The sequence below is a fragment of the Danio rerio genome, chromosome 18 (genome assembly GCF_052040795.2).
Source record: "Danio rerio strain M-AB ecotype USA chromosome 18, GRCz13ab, whole genome shotgun sequence".
Taxonomy (NCBI): domain Eukaryota; kingdom Metazoa; phylum Chordata; class Actinopteri; order Cypriniformes; family Danionidae; genus Danio; species Danio rerio.
The window spans coordinates 14,487,627-14,505,512 of NC_141038.1; the positions used below are offsets into that span (position 1 = coordinate 14,487,627).

Genomic DNA, 17,886 nt, shown 5'->3' on the forward strand with positions numbered 1-17,886 from the left:
TATCAAAATTATTTTTTTAAAGGATAGTGTGACACTAATAACTGGAATATTGATGCTGATAATTTAATTTTGCCACAAGAATGAACTGAAAGTACTTCCCAAAAGAAACTAGTCAATATTACGTTACAATATTAATGATTTTTCAGATTTTCTGTATTATCAAATAAAATAAATGCAGCCTTGGTGAACAAAACATCTCACAAAATCAAAATAATAATTAATAATAATTTCTAGCAACAAATAAACAAATTGGAATGATTTCTGAAAGATCATTTGGAACTGAAGACTGAAGTAATGATGATCAGAATTAATTTTAAATAGCATATATAATGTATACAACCTTCAAACAATTGCATACAGTATTATTATTAGTTGCTTTTTAATATTTATAGACTGTTTTACAGAATTAATATTTTACAGACTTTTATCAAACAAATGCACACGAAAAATTATAATAAGTCTTAATTATTCCACACTTTAGGTCACAAAGTATACTAGCAAAAGTGAATAAGCAGTTTTTTAATCATTTCACCACCATACTTCCTGATTTACACCCACAAACACATGGAGGAAGTAACCGAGGGTCACATGAGCTCTAAAGGTCACCTTCACAACAGTGCCAGCAGCCTGTATGGTTTGAGGAAACATGTGAACAATAGTGGCAAATGATCTGCACTCACACACAAACACACTCCTTGTTAAGATGAATGATTAACTGCACAGATAAAGAGAAGGCAGCTCTGCTTAGTCTTCAGAGAGGAAGATTTGAGGTAGAAATATAGAAAAAAGACAGAAAAGACGAGTCAGTCCACTTAGCTCATTTCACATTGCTCATCTCGGTCTTTCATGGAGGAGGGAGTTCAAAAGCCTAGGAAGATTGAACTGAATGATGGCACGTTCATGCCACTGCTGGGACTTGGGACATGGAAGCCAGAGGTAGCGTTATGATTCTACAAACGGCCTTATGCTATAGCTTCATTTACATGCATTTATTTACTTATAGGTTAAATCCGGAATGATCAGGAGACTTTTAAACATTTATAGGATTATCAGATTTACCTGAACATAACTGGGATTTGTTGGCACATTTTTAAGATGTCAACAAACAGTCAAATTTTACACTGTTTAGTTAATCAGTTTCATTAAATTATTGGAAATTCTATGAAAATATTATTATCTATCTAGATCTAAAATTATTGCATAAATATAATGTTTGATATTAATTTTATGTGAGAAAATAATAATAAAATAAATACAATTATTAAAATAAACACAATAAATTTGAATATATTTATGAATAATATGTAAACATTATTTATAAAATAAATTTTAACTGTATTTTATTTTGTGCATGTAAATTCATTCATTTCCTGAAAATTATACACACAATACCCAATAATGACAATGTGAAAAAAGAGTTTTTGAAATTGTTGCAAATTTATTAAAAATAAAAAACGGAAAAATCACGTGCTGAAGTATTCACAGCTTTTGCTCAATACTTTGTTGATGCACCTTTGGGACCAATTACAGCCTCAGGTCTTTTTGAATACGATGTCACAAGCTTTGGCACACCTGTCTTTTTTGCCCATTCCTCTTTGCAGTACCTCTCAAGCTCTATCAGGTTGGATGGGAAGGGACTGTGTACAGCCATTTTCAGGCTGGGCCACTCACGGACATTCATCGAGTTGTTGTGAAGCCTCTCCATTGCTATGTTGGCGGTGTGCTTTGGGTCTTGCTGGAAGATGAACTGTCGCCCCAGTCTGAGATCAAGAGCGCTCTGAAGCAGGTTTTCATTCGGGAGGTCTCTGTACATTGCTGTACATGTACATTGCATCTTTCCCACTATCCTGACTAATCTTCCAGTTCCTGCTGCTGAAAAACATCCTTACAGCATGATGCTGCCATCAACATGCTTCACTGTCGGGATGGTATTAGCCTGGTGATTAGCGGTGCCTGGTTTTCTCTATACAAAACACCTGACATTCACTGAAAAGAGTTCAATTTTAGTCTCAGTAGACCAGAGAATTTAGCTTCTTATGGTCTGAGAGTCCTTCAGATGCCTTTTGGCAAATTCCAGGCAGGGCGTGGCTTCTGTCTGGCCATTCTACCATACAGGCCTGATTGGTGTATTGCTGCACAGATGGTTGTCCTTCTGTAAGGTCAAATCAAATCACTTTTATTGTCACATCATCAGCAGCACGTGTGCTATGATGAGTGAAAACCTTAGGTTCTCTTCTCTCAACAGAAGTAGCTGGAGATCAGACAGAGTGACCATCGGGTTATTGATCACCTCCCTGACTAAGAACCTTCTCACCCGATCATTCAGCTTAAGGCTGATTTATACTTCTGCGTCAAAGACCGGCGTAGGCTACGGCGCTGACGCATAGCCCTTCGCCGTGGCCGTCGCCGTCACTGACGTGCACCTCTCAAAAATTGTAACTACACGTCGCAACAACGCGTAGCGCAAGCTCTGTGATTGGTCGGCTTGCTAGCGCCGACGAGTCTGGGCGGGACCGAGAGCCGCGCGAATGGCGCGAGCGATTGTTTACAAGTGTGGAATCCCGTGAAGGAGTTCCGGATGGAAAGTTTTGTTTTGTGTTTACCTCATAGTTAAAGTTGTTGCGCGTCCGCCGGTTCCTGCCTCAAAATGAGCGAGTTTGAGTCACTTGTACATCCAGGAAGTGTTCAAAATAGCAAAACAGAAGCGAAGAAACTCGACAGAGGAACATTACCACCTCACTGCCCACTAGCGTTTCGGAAGTGTTAATGCAGACCAACGGAGACAGTGCGCAGAAGTATAAATGCCCAGTTGCGCGCGTTGCCTGCGCCGTGAGTTGCGGCGGTCAGTTCACGCAGAAGTATAAACCAGGCTTTAGACAACCGGCCAGCTCCAGGAAGAGTCCTGGTGGTTCCAAACATCTTCCCCTCATGGATAATGGAGGCCACTGTGCTCATTGGAACTTTCAGAGCAGCAGAATTTTTTTCTGTAATCTTTCCCAATCTTGTGCCTCAAGACAATCCTGTCTCAAAGGTCTACAAACAAATCCTTTGTCTTCATTCTTAGTTTGTGCTTTGACATGTACTGTCAATCCTGGGCCCTTTTATAGATAGGTGTATGCGTTTTCAAATCATGTCCAATCAACTGAACTTACCACAGGTGAACTCCAATGACGCATCTCAAGAATGATCAATGGAACCACAATGTGCTTGAGCTCAATTTAGAGCTTCACGGCAAAGGCTGTGAATACTTGTGTACATGTGATTTTTCAACTTATTTTTAATAAGTTTGCAATTTCAAAAAATCTTTTTTTCACATTGTCATTATGGGGTATTGTGTGTAGAATTTTGAGGAAATAAATAAATTTATTACATTTTGGAATAAAGCCTGGTTTAAACTTCTGCGTCAAGTGACCGGCGTAAAGCCTGGTTTATACTTCTGCGTCAAACACCGGCATAGGCTACGGCGCTGACGCATAGCCCTTCGCCGTGGCCATCGCCGTCAATGACGTGCACCTCTCAAAAATTGTAACTACACGTCGCAACAACGCGTAGCGCAAGCTCTGTGATTGGTCGGCTTGCTAGCGCCGACGAGTCTGGGCGGGACCGAGAGCCGCGCGAATGGCGCGAGCGATTGTTTACAAGTGTGGAGTCCCGTGAAGGAGCTCCAGATGGAAAGTTTTGCTCTGTGTTTACCTCATGGTTAAAGTTGTTGCACGTCCGCCGGTTCCTGCCTCAAAATGAGCGAGTTTGAGTCACTTGTACATCCAGGAAGTGTTCAGGAAAAGCAAAACAGAAGCGAAGAAACTCGACACAGAGGAACATTTACACCTCACTGCCCACTAGCGTTTCGGAAGTGTTAATGCAGACCAACGGAGAAGTATGCGCAGAAGTATAAATGCACAGCCACGTGCGTTGCCTGCGCCGTGAGTTGCGCAGGTTACTTGACGCAGAAGTATAAACCAGGCACTCACAGCGCAGGCAACGCGCGCAGCTGTGCATTTACACTTCTGCGCGCTGTCTCTGCTGGTCTGCATTAACACTTCCGAAACGCTAAATGGCAGTGAGGTGTAAATGTTCCTCTGTGTCGAGTTTCTTCGCTTCTGTTTTGCGTTTCCTGAACACTTCCTGGTTGGACAAGTGACTCAAACTCGCTCATTTTGAGGCAGAAACCGGCGGACGTGCAGCAACTTTAACTATGAGGTAAACAAAACTTTCCATCCGGAGCTCCTTCACGGGACTCCACACTTGTAAACAATCACTACATCGGGGTCGCGCCATTCGCGCGGCTCTCGGTCCCGCCCCGACTCGTCAGCGCTACCAAGCCGACCAATCACAGAGCTTGCGCTATGCGTTGTTGCGACGTGTAGTTACATTTTTTGATAGGTGCACGTCAGTGACGGCGACGGCCACGGTGAAGGGCTATGCGTCAGCGCCGTAGCATACGCCGGTGTTTGACGCAGAAGTATAAATCAGCCTTAAGGCTGTAACATAAAAAATGTGGAAAAAGTGAATCGCTATGAAATAATGTGCAGATGCACTGTAAAAATTTGTATTTCTATGTAAATTTAAAAGTAAATAAATTTACTAGGGATGATCAATCAGCCGGAGATTGATATGGGCCGAAAATCTAATTTCACAACTCGGTCGGTACTTGCTGATCTAGCCAATCTAAGGAACCAATCGCAAGTGTTTGTTTACGACTTTACAACCAGAGGAAGATGCACGAGCGCATCCAGGATATACATCAGCAGCGCTTCAATGCATGAGCAATGTTTCCAAATTGCATTGTTAGTAATATTACTTAGAATTTTTCATATCTGTTTTATCTATTTTTTAATGTTAAGCTGCTTTTAACTTACATATTTGCAACATCCGTAATTTATTCTCTTAGGTAAGGCTCTTTCTCTCAGTATCAGTTGCAAAAATCTTGATCATAATATCCCTATTAAAAACTAATTACATTTATATTTATGAATTAAAATAAATGTAAAAATGAGTCGAATTTCCCAAATTTCTGTTAGGGAAAATTTTAAATAAAAATGTAAAAAACTAATTTTAAAATCAAGAGAAACCAAAAATATATAATTTAAAAAAAATTGTATTTTAAATGTTTTATATATGTAATTCAAATGTATTATATTTTTATTTCTAAAGATGTTTGGTGACAAAAATATTATTTTAATAATTATATAATTTATGGCAGTTGATTCCGCTGTGGCGACCCTGGATTAATAAAGGGACTGAGCCAAAAAGAAAATTAATGAATGAACATTATTTATCAATCTATTTTGTTCAAATGTACCAAAATATATAAACTATATTCACTGAGAAATTAATTAAAATTTCAAAATGGGGTGTACGCATTTATGCTGAGCCCTACATATAAGTGTGTAATTATGACAATGATAATGACAGGGACAGTAAAGTTTAAAAATGTAATAATCTCATGCAACTTGAACTTACATTAATGTTTTACTGCATTGTGATCAGTCCACTGGTCCAGACATGTGTCAAAGGGCCTGCGAGGCAGCGATTGCAGCTGGATATCGTCACATAGACACAGCATTCTGCTACAGGAATGAGGTGGATGTGGGAATGGCCATCCAGAACAAGATACAGCAGGGTATTATCAGACGCCAGGACATGTTCATAGTCAGTAAAGTGAGTTTAAATCATCATGATATCTATGTAAACACACTTTATAATAAGTAGTAAACACATGAATAAGATGTAATGCTCCTTTTCTTTTCCAGCTTTGGGGCACTCATCATGCTCCTGAAGATATTCCTGTTTGCTTTAATAAATCTTTAAGTGACCTTCAGCTGGATTATCTGGACCAGTACCTGGTGCACTTTCCTGTCGGACTAAAGGTAACTATAGCACTGAATAATTTAAATAATAAATTATCATAATGTAAAAATCAGTTACTGAATATTATATTAGAAATAAAATAAATAAATACTAAAATATCCTTAAAATATTTGCATTATAATTAGAGCATATACTTATTTTTATCTATATCTGTTTATTAAGAAAAGAAAATATTTTATTGTGTGTACATAAATAGCTATTCAGCTACAGGAAAAAACAATAGGAAACCACTTGAGAACTTGAATATGATTACATAAAAAAAAAAAAAAAAAAAACAGAAATGACCATGTTTCAGACATATCTATTAACAACATTTTACTTATGAAGAGTCAACAAATAAATAATTGGTCAAATAATCCTTATTTTCAAACAAAACAAATTAAAACATTTGTTATTCTGACCAACTGCTGTAAATGATAAATAAATATAAGAACACACAATAAGAAATTCATTTTCTAAAATGAACTAATACGTCCATATAAAGGCCTACATAGAATCTAAGAATAGATTTTGTATGCTAGTCTTTTTGTAAAGCACTTTGGTCAGCATCTGTTGTTTTTAAATGTGCTCTATAAGTAAAGCAAGCAAACAAACAAACAAATTATGAAATAATAATAAAGCGTCATTCGTCCATTTTAAGTGCCCAGATTCATTTCCAACAGAACATTTATCAATGACAGCATATACAATGATCTGCAGTCTTTCTAGCTTCTAGCATACCCTACTGAAAAATCCAGCTTAAACCAGCCTAGGCTGGTCGACCAGCTGGTTTTAAATTAGCTGGTCGACCAGCCTGATTTTAGAGGGGTTTTGGCCATTTCCAGCCTGGTCTTAGCTGGTCAGGCTGGGAGATGACCAGCTAAAACCAGCTTGAACAGCCTAGCCTGGCTGGGAGTCCAGCCAAAACCAGCTATGCCCGCCTTAAACCAGGCTGGTCAAGCTGGTTTTAGCTGGATTTAGCTGGTCATTTTTGAGCCTGACCAGCTAAGACCAGGCTGGAAATGGCTGGAAACCAGCCTGGAAATGGCCAAAACCTCTCTAAAGGTTTTAAGAGAGTTTTGGGTTTTGGCCATTTCCAGGTTGGTTTCCAGCAATTTCCAGCCTGGTCTTAGCTGGTCAGGCTGGGAGATGACCAGGTAAAACCAGCCAACCAGCCTAGGCTGGTTTAAGCTAGATTTTTCAGCAGTGGTATCAAAAGTTATTTTACTAATTATCCTAACCTAACATACTGTAGTCATATTGTATTGAGTTAAGCTTTTCTAATTGTTTGTCACTTAACATTAATACACAGAAAGTGGGTGATGAGCTTTTTCCAGAGAGGGATGGAAAGATCCTCACAACTGACATAGACTATGTGGATGTGTGGAGGGTAATGCTAACGCTAGCGCTAAAATTAAAAACTAAACATATTGTAAATACCTTGCTAATAATGTCCTTAAGGTGTTTAGAGTGTTCTGTCATCTGTTTCAGGGAATGGAAGCGTTGAAAGCCACAGGAAAGGTGAAAAGTATCGGCGTGTCGAACTTTACAATGGAGCAAATAGACAGACTGTTATCTGTCGCCAAAATCCCGCCGGCGGTTAATCAGGTGCGCTAACGTTATACAATCGTTTTACAATGGTTTTACCATCGTTTTACAATGGTTTTACAATGGTTTTACAATCGTTTTACGAACGTTTTACCATAATTTTACAATGGTTTTACAATGGTTTTACAATCGTTTTACCATCGTTTTACAATCGTTTTACAATAGTTTTACAATGGTTTTACGATCGTTTTACCATCGTTTTACAATGGTTTTACCATCGTTTTACAATGGTTTTACAATGGTTTTACCATCGTTTTACAACCGTTTTACAATCGTTTTACGATTGTTTTACCATCGTTTTATAATGGTTTTACAATCAGTTTACAATCGTTTTACAATGGTTTTACAATCGTTTTACAACTGTTTTACAATGGTTTTACAATGGTTTTACCATCGTTTTACAATGGTTTTACAATGGTTTTGCCATCGTTTTACAATCGTTTTACAACTGTTTTACAATCGTTTTACTACTGTTTTACAATCGTTTTACAATGGTTTTACAATCGTTTTACAATCATTTTACAATGGTTTTACCATCAATTTACAATGGTTTTACCATCGTTTTACAATAGTTTTACTATCGTTTTACAATGATTTTACCATCGTTTTACAGTCGTTTTACAATCAGTTTACAATGGTTTTACAATGGTTTTACCATCGTTTTACAATTGTTTTACAATGGTTTCCCTGCTGAAAAATCCAGCCTAAACCAGCCTAGGCTGGTTGGCTGGTTTTAGAGGGGTTTTGGCTATTTCCAGGCTGGTTTCCAGCCATTTCCAGCTTTGTCTTAGCTGGTCAGGCTGGAAAATGACCAGCTAAATCCAGCTAAAACCAGCTTGACCAGCCTGGTTTAAGTTGGACATGGCTGGTTTTGGCTGGGCTCCCAGCCTGGCTAGGCTGGTCAAGCTGGTTTTAGCTGGTCATCTCCCAGCCTGACCAGCTAAGAACTGGCTGGAAACCAGCCTGGTTGACCAGCTAAAACCAGCCAACCAGCCTAGGCTGGTTTAAGCTGTTTTTTTCAGCAGGGATACAATGGTTTTACCATCGTTTTACAATGGTTTTACAATGGTTTTACAATGGTTTTACAATCGTTTTGCAATGGATTTACCATTGTTTTACAATGGTTTTACCATCGTTTTACAATCGTTTTACGAACGTTTTACCATCGTTTTACAATGGTTTTACAATGGTTTTACCATCGTTTTACAATGGTTTTACAATGGTTTCCCTGCTGAAAAATCCAGCTTAAACCAGCCTAGGCTGGTTGGCTGGTTTTAGAGGGCTTTTGGCTATTTCTAGGCTGGTTTCCAGCCATTTGACTAGCTAAAACCAGCCAACCAGCCTAGGCTGGTTTAAGCTGTTTTTTTAGCAGGGCTATCACAACAACAAATGCGGTTTGGAAGAAAAAAGAATAATAATACGAACCATGAGTCAACATATAGATATTCAAACATGAGAAATATTCGGTAACTTAATAATATTGTCAATTTTGTTGTGTCTACAGGTGGAGCTACATCCGTACCTGGTTCAGTCTGATCTGATAGACTACTGTAAATCCAAGAACATTGCTTTAACAGCCCATAGCCCGTTTGGTTCACCTGGGAGACCTTTAGAATTGTTGAGTTCAAAGCAATATGTCTTTTTATCATCTCTTATAGTTGACCAAAGCTATTTATGAAATGTGTTTTATTGCAGTGTACCTTGTTTTAGGCACACTGGTGTGATTATCATATGTATAAGCACAGTTTTACTACTAATACCATTGTTAAACTATGGTCAGTGTTGCTAAACTATGGTGAATTTGTGGTTAGCATGGTTGTACTACAATAACCTACTTTTATTATCTTACCTCTGCAGCCAAACAGGAGACAAGGATCCAATGGGACTGCTGGAGGATCCTGTTGTTGTTGATGTAGCCAGAAAGCACAGGCGGACTCCTGCCCAGGTTATAATTTACTCAATGCCAATGAAACCTTTTATATTTTGTCCACTTTTTTCTACTCTAATTTAAAATCAGTTTAATCGTTGTATTAGATAATACATTATTTAAAGTAGTAAATGTTTCCTTGGATTATTAAATTGTTAGACTACACAATTACGTTTAGTAAGGAACTGTGTACTGAAATGGTATTTAAGGATTTCTAAAATGGTTCTTAATTGTGTTGAAGAAAAATAAATGCTTTTTTTGAGAGAGTGCTATCATAGATTATGTGTTTTATTTTAAGGGTTTAATCTTTGAATTAATCCTCCTGCAGGTTCTCTTGCGCTATCACATTCAACAGGACATTGCAGTGATCCCAAAGAGCGTAAAACCCCACCATATTTTGGAGAACACAAAGGTAAACCTCCAAATATTATGTACTGTACATTTAATTTATTTCACCTAAAGCTGTCAGCTGGTAACTCATGGTTTCATCCTGATATATCATATGATACTAAATAAAATTAAGCTACAATAAGCTTAATAAACAGTTGTGTTTGTGTACTTTATGGGTGGACGCAGATCTTTGATTTCACTCTGGATGAAGAGGATATGAATGCTCTTAAGTCTTTGAATAGAGGCTGGAGGGCCTGCATCATAACAGAGTAAGAGTATATTGAATTCAGTTATTTTAATAGTAAAGGTCAAGGAGGCATTTACACAAAACAGTCCAAGTACATTGTCATGCATATGTAAACAGCATATAATATGCAACGATAAACCTTTCAAGATGATTTTTTTTCTTATTTTGCATTTAAGTTATGCTTAAAATGTAACATCCCAAATCAAACAAGGGATGTTAAAATTCAGTCAATATTGCTTCCAACCTTTTCATTTGGAAATAAAGGTCAAAATAAATAAACTGCTCTGTATGAAACAATACAAAATTTTGCACAAGTTAATGTGGGTACATAAACAGTGATCTGATTGCAAACAGGAATAACAGTGTTTCCAAGATAGTAATTAACAGTATGGTGTTATTGCTCTTTAGGTTGGAAGCACATTACTTCTACCCCTTCAAGTAAAATGCTGTTAGTCTTGGATGACAAAGAACCCACATAGGAAAATCAATGGTCAAGCACTTCTGGAAGAGATTTTAATGCATTGCTATAAAATGCAGCATATTAGATTCACACGATAAGCATTAAGGTATACAATAACATTCAAATGTTAATGATCAGTGAAATACTGTTTGAAATAACAGAAATGTAAAAATAATACTTTAAATGTATTTTAAAATGTAATTTATTAATGTGGTGAGTTTTATAGAAACCTTTTTAATATGCTGATTTGGTTCTTAAGAAACAATGATGAATGCTGAAACAGTTGCACTAATTACTATTGTTGCGAACACCGATACTTTTTTTCAGGACAACTAGGACAGCTAAACTTTGATAAGAAATCTTTTGTAACATTATATTGTACATCATCATTGTCCTTGCCTGTTAAAAGTAAAAATAAAACAAATTAATAATTAAAAATCTGACTGGTATTGTTGTTAATGGGATTGTTAGCTGATTTAAATGTGCTATTATTTGCTCATTCTCTGGTCATTAAAGATGAACTTATTTTCCATTAGAACATTAAAGGTTCATGAACCTCTGGACTAAATGCACAGATTTGTGTGTCTTGAACATTTAAGACAACATTAGCATCTGTTAGCTTTAATTGTAGGGAATAACTAGCTAAATTTCAGCTTTCCCTCATATTTTCATCTTCTGTGTTTGAAATTTATATTGGGCCCGTGTCATTTCTGGTGATTTAGCATAGGACATACTCGAGTACACTGTATGATGACATTAGACTGAGTTTTGTTATCCTGTGAGAAGAAATGTTTGGTCAAGTTGCAAGACCAAACAGACAGTAATTAGGCATTCATGATGGGTCATGGTGGAGGTTGGGCCGTGTTGTCAGATGTGGCAAACTCTTTGAGCATGTACTAAATTTAAAAATATGTACTGATTACAGCACTTCCCACTTGCATTTTGAGCGCTGCTGAGAGGATTATTAAACACTGCTGATTGATTGATATGACTCTAAAGTGATGGGCTCTAATGATCACAGGTTTACAAGGGATGCAGGCAGACAGTAGAGTATTTGAAAGCCACGTCTATCAGCAGATCAGTCAGTAAATTGACACGGCATTCAAACACTGAGACCCAACTTTCAAACACTCAAGTGGCCAAGGACACTTCTGTCCCTTCAAATCTGCTTAATGTCTGTCTAAATGTTAAAATAAGTATTCTTTAAATATAAAAATTTAGCATTTCCTCACGAGTCAGAGTCAGTATGGGCCACTGGCAGATGACGGTTACCCTCTCCTCTTTCTCCCCTGCTTTGCTCCACCACACCCACTCCCCAACCTTCTGCTCACAGCTTTCCATGCACACTTAAGTTGTATTTTAACAAAAAATCTCTGAGGTAGACTTCGCCTAAAGGTTTTCTTTACTCTTTAAAGAAGATTATTACCTGAAACAGTTCAAGCGTTTCATGAACTGTGAACATGCTCAGGGCTGTTTGTTAAGGCTGCAGTGTACAGGTAATGTTGTAAATATTGTTGAGTTTCTTGACCATTTCACTTTATATTATCTCAATGTATCATCAGAACCCACACATATTAATTTTGTTTTGCCTGTATATGCTTCTTGACTCTCCAAACTGCTGATATCCTTTAACCAGATTTCTTTTTTGAATAAACGATGTTTTAAATGCAAATCAAACATCAAAGACATCTTTAAAAAAAAAAAACTGTAAGAAAACCTACAAAGTTAGTTTATGCTTCTATTCAAGGCCTGACAGCACAGTATTGTCTTCTGACCTTTTTTTAAAGGCTCTGAGAAGCATCCAATCGATTTTGTCTTGACAACCCAAGTTTTAATAGTTTAGTTCTTTAGAAGAAGACACCCAGTCAATCACTTATGTTGCTCCTGATTGGAGCTATGTTTGTCTCACTCAGTGTCTATACTATCGATTAGCTCAGGTTTTATAAGACACACACACGAAGGTCCAGCAATATGCTTTGGCAGATTTGGACCCAAAGTCCACTGTTCCTTGTCTGGATCAAACACTTGAGTGCCCTGTGAAAAGTCCATGGCCTCCCAGCTATAACCTCCCAAAACATAGATCTTTCTATTCAGCACTGCTAAACCAGCCTCACTGCTAGCATACCTGAGAGGAGCAATCATAGTCCACTGATTGGTCTGCGGGTCAAACGCTTCCACCTCTAACACATCAAAACGCTCCATGCTGTCCTCATGGTCATCACTACCCCCAATGGCATAAATTCTGTCCTCTAGAGATGCCATTGAGTGCCAGCCTCGTGCCAAGATCATGGCCTGGCACTCATTCCATGCATCTGCAGTTTTAGGGTCATAACTTAGCATGTCATGTCTGTATGGACCGATCTGGTAATCATGACCCCCTGAAATGTAGACGATGCCCTTGTGGATGGTGCCTGCATGACCATATGTGAATCTATGAAAGAAAACAGTAATACTTTCTATTAGAATAATAAACACAAAGTTATAAAAGTTCAAAAGAACAGCATTTATTTAGATCTTTTACATGCAGATGTCTAATTTAATGACCAATCTGAATAAAAACTATTTATTTTGATTATCAAATATCTTACTGTACTATTAAATGGTACATATTAAAATACATTTCCATACAAACTGCCTAGCATTGCTAGGAAGTAATATCTAAAACACACAACAAACTTGGGTAATTCTGCAACGTAGGTCCAGTGGTCATCAGCAGGATGATACACTTCGACAGAAGACAAAGGTCCGCTATCATTGCGTCCCCCGACAGCAATAAGACACTCTCCCATGGTTCCTAGATAGAAATCCACACGCCGTTGGTTCATAGGAGCACCCTGCAAATGGAAAGATCAACATTCAAACTCGCTCAATTCTGTCAAAAAATAGAGTTAATAGTCATGTGAAAGTTAGGACACCCTATGAAATTTATAGGGTGTATATCAATTTACTTTTGTAAAAAATAAATAAATATAATCTACAGTACTTAGCATATATATAAGTACACACCTCACAAGTCACAAATCTATCTTTTAAATTCATATTTTTAATAGGAAGCTATACAATATTATATTTGTGCATACAGTATACAGTTGAAGTCAGAGTTATTAGCCCTTCTGAATTATTAGCACCCCTGTTTAATTTTTCCTCAATTTCTGTTTAACAGAGTGAAGATTTTTTTCAACCCATTTCTAAATATAATAGTTTTAATAACTAATTTCTAATAACTGATTTATTTTATCTTTGTCATGATGACAGTAGTACATAATATTTTACTAGATGTTTTTCAGGACACTTCTATACAGCTTAAAGTGACATTTAAAGACTTAACTAGATTAAAGGAGCTAATCATTTTGACCTTAAAATGGTTTAAAAAAATTTAAAAACTGCTTTTATTCTAGCTGAAATAAAACGATGAAGTCTTTCTCCAGAAAAAAAAAATATATATTATCAGACATACTGTGAAACTTTCCTTGCCAAGGGTAATAATTCTCACTTCAACTGTATATTAGATTAGTCAGTACTGAAACCAAATCAGGAGCTTATCTAACAAAATAACTTAAGATAACGGACCAAAAAATTTGTACGCCAAAATTTATAAGGTATAGAAAAATATTAAATACAAATTTTAAAAAGGAAAAAAATATAAGAAGCAAAAAAATTAAAATTTAAAAATGTGTTGAAATATTGTAGGTTGAAATTGTATTTGCAATGTTTGGCTTGAATTTAATTGTAATATCTTTCAATTTTTAAATATGGAAAAAATATGTTGCCTATATTTACTGAGAAATGGATAAAAACATTAATTTTCCAAATGAGGTGTACTCAATAATGCTAAGCACTGTATTATATATAAATTAATCTTAATGAATCTATATATATATATATATACTTAACACTGAAAAGGTATTATTTCTGAAAACTGAAAATAGGTTATGTCTCAGTTATTTTAGTTTGAATAATATTATATATTATAATATGCATTAATATATGCATTAATATTTAGAATTACATTTTGCTTCTAGTTTATTTTTATTAATCTGTTCTGTTTTTGTATTTTCTTTTCACTGTTTTATGGGTTTTTCATTTTGTTTCTAATTAAAATTGTAATTAACTGGATATATAACATAATTTTAATGTAATATATATATATATATATATATATATATATATATATATATATATATATATATATATGTATGTATGTATGTATGTATGTATGTATGTATGTATGTATATATATATATATATATATATATATATATATATATATATATATATATATATATATATATACATATATATATATATATATATATATATATATATATATATATATATATAAGGATATCTAATTTTATTTACACAAGAATTGATTGTATGGACAAAATATGAATGGATGAACAGGTGGGTGGGTGGATAAATAGGTAGGTGGGTGGGTGGATGAATAGGTGGGTGGGTGGGTAAGTGAAGGGGTGGATGGGTATATAATTGTATTAATACAAAAAACTAACTAACAAGAAATGGAGGGATGGATGGATGGAAGAATGGATGGATGTGCAAAATGTAGATAGATGAATGGGTGGATGGGTGGACAAAAATATGGATGGATGGATGGATTGATGGATGGATGGACAAACTATGGATGGACAAATGGGTGGATGGATAGACAAAGATATGGATGGATGCACAAAGATATGGATGGATGGATGGACAAAATATGGATAGATGAAAGGCTGGATGGACGGACAAAAATATGCATGGTTGTATGGGTTGATGAATAGACAAAGGTATGTATGGATGGATGGATGAATTTATATTAAATATTCTGTTAGTCATTTGCTCTCAATAAAAAAATGCAACCATTTAGTCATACCCTGGAGCAGGGGCACTGCTAAATAGGGTAAGTTAGGACTATTCAAAGGACCCACACATTTTTGGGCCCCCAGAAATACTATCAGGTTCTGAACCCCACCCCGACCCCACCTCTTTGACTTGATCACCCGCTCTTTTACTTCGTCTTTTGTATGCAACAGTGAGGAGTAGCCTTTGAAGCTAGACCAGCTACTGCCAAAATCCGCCCTGGAACATTACAGCTAAAACTTAAATGTCACAAACTATCCAAACAGTCAGCAGACAAACAAATCACCTTGATCCAATGGCATCTCCGGGGATCGTACCGATACAGCATGTCACTTGCAGAATCTCCCCCGTTGTCCGGTGAGCAGCTCCCACCGGCTGTGAAAATGAATCCACCCAAAACCGCCACACAATGCTGACTCCTTGGCGCTGGCATCTTAGTCTCCTCAACCCACTTCCCTGCTTCTTCATCCAGCCAGCAAACCTCAGCACTCAAACCTTCTCCACGCTCGGACACTTCTCCTCCCAGCAGCAGCAGACACTCCACACCTCCACGAAGGCCTGTTCGCTGTGTCTGCATTACAGGCTGAGCGCTGAGCTTCCTGTGGTAGTCTATTGCTTCCTCAACTAACACCTTGCAGCTTGTGTCCAGAGGCAGCAGGGAATGTACGTTAGGCAAAACATAATATTTTAGTAAATAAAACGGGATGAGAGCGAAACGAATGTTGGAAAGGAGCTGAAGGGCGAATTCAAGACGTTCAGGTTTTTGTTTCAACCACTTAAAGGCAACCTCAAAAAGAGTTTCCTCGTTTAGGCATTGCACTTGTTCGCTGGAAAGGTAAGCACAAAGCTTGAACATCCGCACATCCTGGAGGAACTCGGAAGTGATGGAAAGTGTGCTGAAATGTTTCAAAATAAATCTGTCTATGAAGGCATCCAGCCGATCTAGACTGTATAGCAAGGCGAGTTCTTGAAGGTACAGGTAGTTGTCTTCACGTACCTCTTTTTCTAAATACTGACAACAGAAATCCACAGCTTGCCACACTTGCAGAAGGTGAGCTGTTTCCAGGACGTAATCGATGTTTCCTCCGTCGAGAGGTAAATTGCCGCTGTATAGGAAGTCTATTACGGCTTTAACGCCAACATAGGAGGCTCCTACTAGCTCTATTTCAGACTCGTGTTCCTCCCGCATGCCCAGGGTGAACATGGCCTGAAAGAAGACATATGCCGATATTCAATAATTCAATATATCATAACAATAAACAAAGACAATTTTTATATAATGGGCGCTTAAAAATGCTGTAAATAATTATTGTTATAGTGTGTATTAAGAATGTTCAGATTGATGGATTGGACATGGTTGTTCATCACATTTAAAACCTTTTAGTTTGATAACTCTGCCAAGTAAGGTTCAGTAGTGTTGGCTACTGAAGAACTCAAGCCAGGAGACTCGTTACAAACAGAATTCTTTATTAAGACATGTTGTTCTGCAGTCAAACAGCATCTTCAAAAAGTCTTACAGGTCTAAATGAGTCTGCAAGTCTAAAACAAGTCTGATCTGAGACAGAGTCGTCCTGTCTATTATGTGTTTTAGAAGGGACAGTGTATAGAAAACGGGCATGACAAGTTTAGTTGAAAATCTTGTTTCAGGGTCTTGAATAAATCTTTTGAGTTTTCACCTGCCCTGACTAGCTTGAACGTATCATGCAGAGACAAACGCACAGGTTGCATCTGAAAGCGCCATTTACTCAGTAGATACTTCATTTTAATTTAAACGTACTACTCGGACATTAGAAAAGTACGTTCTGTGAAGTCTGAATGTGAGCAGTATGAATGGAATTCGGATGTACTATAATCGCCATTTTGTCATGGTCACGTGACCTACCCTCGTGAGTTGCGTCGCTTCACTCCCATTTATGAATTCTGTCGTGGGCCATCATGGTATAGTGCAGCATGCATGGGATAAGCACTTCAGAATCTCGCCGGAGGTAGTAGGTCATCCGGGTACTTCTCTCATACTGATTTTCGAATTCTTTGAATTCGGACATACTGTACTACTTGACTCACATACTGATTTTAACGTACTATACAAGTATGGAAGTATGCGATTTCAGATGCAGCCACAGTCTCTGAGACCCTGCTTATAGCATTTTCATGAGATCTGTCAGAGCTCAAGAAGGCAATAGGTTTAATGTCTCTGTCACCTGGGCTGCTAGAGTTTGAAATTAAATTCTATAATGAAAAATCAAAGAATATAACTTTTAACTTATATATATTATTGTGAATTTGGTACTAGATTATATAAAGTTTCATTTCAACTGTAGTTAATATCTGTTAATTTAACTAAGGTCAATGTAAAGCATTAATCTTAATGAATCGTGATGTTAATATCTTAAATGTCATAATTGTTAAATAGAGTTAATAACTAATACAATTTAGTTGTATTTTTGGTCCCACTTAATATTAAGTGGCCTTAATTAATGTTCTTACACTGGAATAATAAAATGTTACAATTATTGTGTAAATTATGTTTTTAGATTGCACTTA

At 36.8% G+C, this 17,886-nt stretch overlaps 2 protein-coding genes across 13 annotated transcripts in view; one reads left to right on the forward strand and one right to left on the reverse strand.

The window, feature by feature from the left end:
* Window positions 1–675: 675 nt before the first annotated feature.
* On the forward strand, window positions 676–10,920 carry zgc:56622. 3 transcript variants are annotated; one of them, NM_199737.3, is given in 10 exon segments: window positions 676–936; window positions 5,491–5,661; window positions 5,754–5,870; window positions 7,163–7,240; window positions 7,342–7,458; window positions 8,963–9,075; window positions 9,316–9,403; window positions 9,714–9,797; window positions 9,962–10,044; window positions 10,431–10,920. In NM_199737.3, coding segments are annotated over 10 exon segments (975 nt in total). In that variant the 5' UTR covers window positions 676–846; the 3' UTR covers window positions 10,465–10,920.
* Window positions 10,522–17,886, reverse strand: part of klhl36 (kelch-like family member 36) — a 41,374-nt gene continuing 34,009 nt past the window's right edge. For 5 of the 10 annotated variants that reach the window (XM_087292027.1, XM_087292032.1, XM_087292028.1 and 2 more), the window contains 3 exons: window positions 15,629–16,549; window positions 13,152–13,316; window positions 10,522–12,913 (listed from right to left, as the gene is read on the reverse strand). In XM_087292027.1, the coding sequence (XP_087148153.1) occupies window positions 12,851–12,913; window positions 13,152–13,316; window positions 15,629–16,549 (1,149 nt within the window). In that variant the 3' untranslated portion in view covers window positions 10,522–12,850. 10 annotated transcript variants of the gene reach the window in all.

Excerpts from the sequence above, each read along its gene's own strand:
- zgc:56622 (XM_087291615.1), top strand. The coding sequence starts at position 847 with ATGGAGGAGGGAGTTCAAAAGCCTAGGAAGATTGAACTGAATGATGGC. Across the intron at positions 9,076-9,315 it reads CCTGGGAGACCTTTAGAATT|CCAAACAGGAGACAAGGATC; the intron begins GTTGAGTTCAAA and ends TTACCTCTGCAG. Across the intron at positions 10,045-10,430 it reads AGGGCCTGCATCATAACAGA|GTTGGAAGCACATTACTTCT; the intron begins GTAAGAGTATAT and ends ATTGCTCTTTAG.